This window comes from Quercus lobata, chromosome 9, assembly GCF_001633185.2.
Source record: "Quercus lobata isolate SW786 chromosome 9, ValleyOak3.0 Primary Assembly, whole genome shotgun sequence".
Classification (NCBI taxonomy): Eukaryota; Viridiplantae; Streptophyta; class Magnoliopsida; order Fagales; family Fagaceae; genus Quercus; species Quercus lobata.
The window spans coordinates 32,775,548-32,780,688 of NC_044912.1; the positions used below are offsets into that span (position 1 = coordinate 32,775,548).

General features: G+C 45.9%; 1 protein-coding gene across 1 annotated transcript; it reads right to left on the reverse strand.

Annotated features, from left to right (window-relative positions):
* Positions 1 to 1,859: 1,859 nt before the first annotated feature.
* LOC115961611 lies at positions 1,860 to 2,517 on the reverse strand. Its single transcript, XM_031080560.1, has 2 exons — positions 2,464 to 2,517; positions 1,860 to 2,375 (listed from the first exon to the last, which is right to left on the reverse strand). Exons 1-2 carry the CDS (start codon positions 2,509 to 2,511, stop codon positions 1,860 to 1,862), a joined length of 564 nt encoding a protein of 187 aa, XP_030936420.1. The 5' UTR covers positions 2,512 to 2,517.
* Between the last annotated feature and the right edge of the window lie 2,624 nt (positions 2,518 to 5,141).

The following is a 5,141-nucleotide window of genomic DNA, read 5'->3' on the forward strand; positions in this document are numbered from 1 at the left end:
AGAGGCCAAATATATCTTGGAAGAAGTACACGGAGGAATTTGTGGTGACCATGCCGGCTCCAGATCCCTAGTAAACAAGGTGGTAAGGGCAGGATATTTTTGGCCAACCATGCAGGTGGACGCTGCTGAGATCGTCAGGAGGTGCGACAAATGCCAACGATACGGGAATTTGCAGCGGCTTCCAGCAGAGAAAATGACGACCATAGCTTCCCCATGGCCATTTGCGCAATGGAGAATTGATATCGTTGGTCCTCTGCCCCAAGGTAAAGGTCAGGTAAAATTCCTTCTTGTTGCTATTGACTATTTCACAAAATGGGTTGAAGCAGAGGCCCTAGCAACGATCACTGAGGCTCGGATCCAGAACTTTGTGTGGAAGAACATAATCTGCAGGTTCGGGATTCCCTCGACGATCATATCAGACAATGGAAGGCAGTTCGACAGTCAAGGCTTCAGGGAATTCTGCTCAAGCCTTGGGATCAAGAATCAGTTCTCATCCCCAGGGCATCCTCAGGCAAATGGACAGACGAAAGTGACGAACAGGACGCTGCTCAAAATTATCAAAACCAAGCTGGACGAAGCAAAAGGTGCCTGGCCAGAAGAACTGCCCAATGTCCTGTGGGCCTACAGAACCACAGCCAGAACCCCGACAGAAGAGACACCGTTCAAGCTTACCTATGGCACAGAAGCAGTAATCCCAGTAGAGGTTGGGGTAACGAGCATCAAACGAGGAAATTTCACAGAAGGACTCAATGACGACGAATTGCGACTCAACCTAGACTGTCTGGACGAAGTCAGAGACAACGCATCCAGCAGGATGACAAAGTATCAAAAAAAGATGGCCGAGTATTACAACAAAAGGGTCAAACTCAGGCGACTGGACATAGGAAACCTCGTCCTGCGCAAGATCACTGCAGCAACTAAAGACCCTACTCAAGGAAAACTGGGCCCTACATGGGAAAGGCCTTACCGCGTCATTCACTACTCAAGACAAGGAAGTTACCATCTGGAAACCCTGGACGGACAAAAGCTCCCTCGGCCATGGAACATTGAGCATTTAAAGAAGTACCATGAGTAAATGTAATAGACGAATGCATTCGTTCTTGAGATTAATAAAAGAATTATTCTTCTGATGTCTTTGTGTAGGCAGTACTGGTCAACCATAAGGCCCATAAAAAATTAAAGTAACAAGATTCCGCCTTGACGGATGTAAGTTACTAATGATAACCCCATGGGTATAAAAAGTTAAAGTAACAAGATTCCGCTCTGACGGATGTAAGTTACTGACGACCCACCGATTGGGTATGAATCACTAAGTAACAAGATTCCGCCTTGACGGATGTAAGTTACTGACGACCCACATAATGGGTATAAACAACTAAGTAATAAGATTCCGCCTTGACGGATGTAAGTTACTGACGGAGACCCCATGGTTATAAAAAGTTAAGTGGCTATGTTCCGCTTGGACGGACATAAATTACTACATACGCAACCCATAGCAAGTACAAGTGACAAAAGCCCTCTTGACGAATTCACATAAAGAGGAAGGGAAAAAAGGGAAAAGCCATACATCAAATCAAAACAACACTCAAAATACGTTCAAGATCGTCAAAACAGTTAACAAATTGTTGACGAATAAACATAGCGCAAGATACTAAGATATGGACGAGCATAAATCAACCAAAACAACTGCTGAAAAAAGGTAAGTATGCTTCATTTTAACATAACCACTGGGTGATTAACATCGTTTTCAAAATAAATGATTGTTCTGGAATTAGATAAAAAAAAAAAAAGAGGCCCCAAAACAAGAAGGGCATCCACCAAAAATACAACAAAATGGAAAAATTTTCTAAGTGACAAGGTCAGGCATCAGCAGCAGCGTCCTCAACGGCAGGTGCGTCGGTGGCAGGCTCTGGAGCATCACCATCTGGGGCAGAGGACTGAGCAGCTTCGTCCAGAGCCATCTCCTTATCTACCTCCTCCAGATCCAAGCTCTCCATGTTGACCCCAGAAGGATGCTTGACAAGATACCTCCTGAGAAGCTCGAAACCTTTAAAATACCAACTGAAGAGTACAGTATTGTACTCGTCAGTGGTCTGGAAGGCCTCCACCGACCTGGCAGCAATAGTTGCAAGCTTCTCCTTGGCTGAAAGAAGCTGCTCATCCTTCTCTTGAGTCAACTTGCGTTCAACCCTGAGGTCGTCATCCAACACTTTAACCTTCTCCTTCAATGAGGTCGCCTCGTCCATGGAGGTAATAAGGTTCTTCTTCAGATCAGAGTTCTCTTTCTCCAGGGCCTCCATCCGGGTTGTCAGAGACGCAACCTTGGCCTCTTGGGTGAGATACTCAGTGGTAATATGGAGGCTCTCTCCCAACACCTGGAAGAAGTTATAGAGTCGTCAGTAAAATATATATATATAAAAAAAATATATATATGAAAAGGGAAAATGTGGAAGAACTCCGCACCTGGACGAGCTTATGAACATGACGAGGGACGACGTCGTTCAAAGACATGTCTGAAAGAGCCCTTAGGTCCGCTGGGGTGACAACCTCGTGAGCCCTGTCCACGGCCAACCTTTCGTCGTCCCATATTGTTGACGAACGAATGTCAGCCTTCTCCTTCTCCTTCCCTTTACCAGCCACGCGCTGCCTTTTGGAGCCAGGAGTAGCGATCTCCTCTATTGACGTAGTTGGAGAGGCAGTTCTCGTCGTCTCAGGAGCTACGGGAGGAATGGTACTAAGGGGAATAGGAGCAGGGCCCTTCCCGGTCACGCGCACAATCTTCTTCCCCAGATTGGACAGCGGCTCGTCCTTCTTCGATCTCATCTTCGCGTACATGTCCTTGTTAAATTTTGTCGTCATCTCTGCAAGAAGAAAACACTTATCAAGAATGCTTAAGTACACATAAGAAGAATCAGCACTGACGAAGATAATACTTACTCTTTTTGCCTTCAATACCAAGTTGACGAAGAACGTAAGGTGACGGGTCGGGACCGAGGTTGTAAAATGCAAGAGACCGGGGGTCAACCAGTTCGTCCCAGCTCTCAATCGTCTCCGCGTACCCGATCGCAGTCTCGATGCGCTCCTTATACCGGCTCTTAAGCCCAGGTCGTCTCTTAACTATGCCAAACAAAGAAACAAAGAAGTTAGCAAAACCAGAAGCTCAAAAGTAGCAAAATTAAACGACGGGGAGAAATACTGACGCACCTAAGGTCGGGGTTCCCCACCGACGGAGCAACCTCGGGATATCACCCCAATCACTGCTGGATTGAGTCTCGAAGTCGTCCCCAGACACAAAGAAAAAGTGCGACTTCCAATACCTGAAGGACGAGGACAAGCCCTTGACAATCCTAGTCTTTCTCTCCCAGGGGACTAACTCATAATACCCCCACTCCTTGGATTCTTTCAAGTGGTACAAGTAGGTGAGCTCAGCCATCCTGATCATATCCCCGTTGGAGGCCAACCATATTTGCATACAGTTGATCACGATCCTCCACGAGTTAGGCATGAGCTGCCCGGGGGCAATACCAAAGTGATCTAGAAGTTCCATCAGGAACGGGTGGACGGGGAATCTAAGCCCGCAGGTGAAAGTTGACTCATAAAAACATACTTCACCTGGGAAAAAGTGGCAGGCCCTATCTTCTTCCCTGGGTAGACGAACACGAACCCTAGACGGAAACTGAAACCTATCCTTGAACCTATTTACGGTTTCGGCGTCCAGACCACAAACCTCCCCGAGGGCGTAAAAAGCCCTAACCTCTCGTGGGCCAGAGACGGCTGTATCTCCTTCAGCCGGGTCGTCACTAGATGACAACCCAGTCTCAAGATCACTAGACCTAACCTCAGACATTGACCCTCGAACCAATTTAGCGATTGACGGAGCAAGGGCAACAAGTCGCCCAAAACCACGCTCAGACAATTGCCCTCAAACACAAAATTTTCTAAAAACGGATAAGTACCCAAAGACCCCCCTAGACGCGCGAAAAGGAAGGAGACCGACGGGCAAGCTATCCTAACCTCCAAACTATCAACCATGGAAATGCAGAAATCAAAGGGCAGAGAAATACGACACAAACTAAATCCCCAAAAAGAAAAACAGAGACCAACAACAGAAGAGAAATAAAAGGAAACATAGAATCAGAAATTATGCTGCAGTAAAAGAAAAAAGAAGGAAGTAAAAGGAAAGAGAAACGCACCTCCAATGGCGGAACAACAAAAACACAGCGCAAGGTGATTTGGAGAAGAAAGGAAGTCTCAAGAGAACGCTCAGAGTATCACTGGGAAATTTTCTGTCTTTGCTCTCTGAAAAGTAAAAGAAAAATTAAAGAGGAGAAGTTTTAAACTTAGACCAAAAAGCGATTGAAAAACCAGCGGGAAACCCAAGGGTCATACCATTAATTCCACGGATCATCACGCGCCACGTGGCTATGATTGCGTGTAGCGCCGCCACTAAGCATTAAAAGCGGAATAGAACCCCAAGAGTCACAAGAAAAACTTTTCATCTTCTGTGATCGTCATGACACGTCACCGACGACCCCAGAACCTGGGGGGCAATTAATGGGAATGACGATTCTACATCCCTAGACGAAGATAACACTAATGATGAAGGAAGCATCCTTGACGAAGTCATCAGGAACAACGAAGAAAGCTATCATCACTGACGAAGGCAGGGAGTCATTCAATGCAGTCAATCAATGACCTGAGTAGTTACGAAATCAACCCAGCAGACCGTTGGGAACCTCTTAACAGTATCATTATTGGACCAGGGGCATTACTTGAGAAAGCATTAACCACCCCAACGGCTAACCCCCAAGGTCGCAGGTATAAAGCTCCTACACAGTCAATAGAAGGTACGAGATATACAAAACACAGACCCACATCTTGATTTCTATTTTTTATCATTCTAACTTTGGCATCAGAGACGTTGTGGCAGGCACCACACCGGTGACCATCATTAAGCATACTCTCTCGCACAACGAAGGGTTCCATCTACTCACTGTTGCTGACGATCCTGTGCATCATCAATATATATATATATATATATATATATATAGAATATGATGCTGGCTGAGTATCTACGCTATATGACATTGCATTTCTTAAAGGGTCCTCCAAGGCTCCAGGAAATTAATTACTCCAATGTA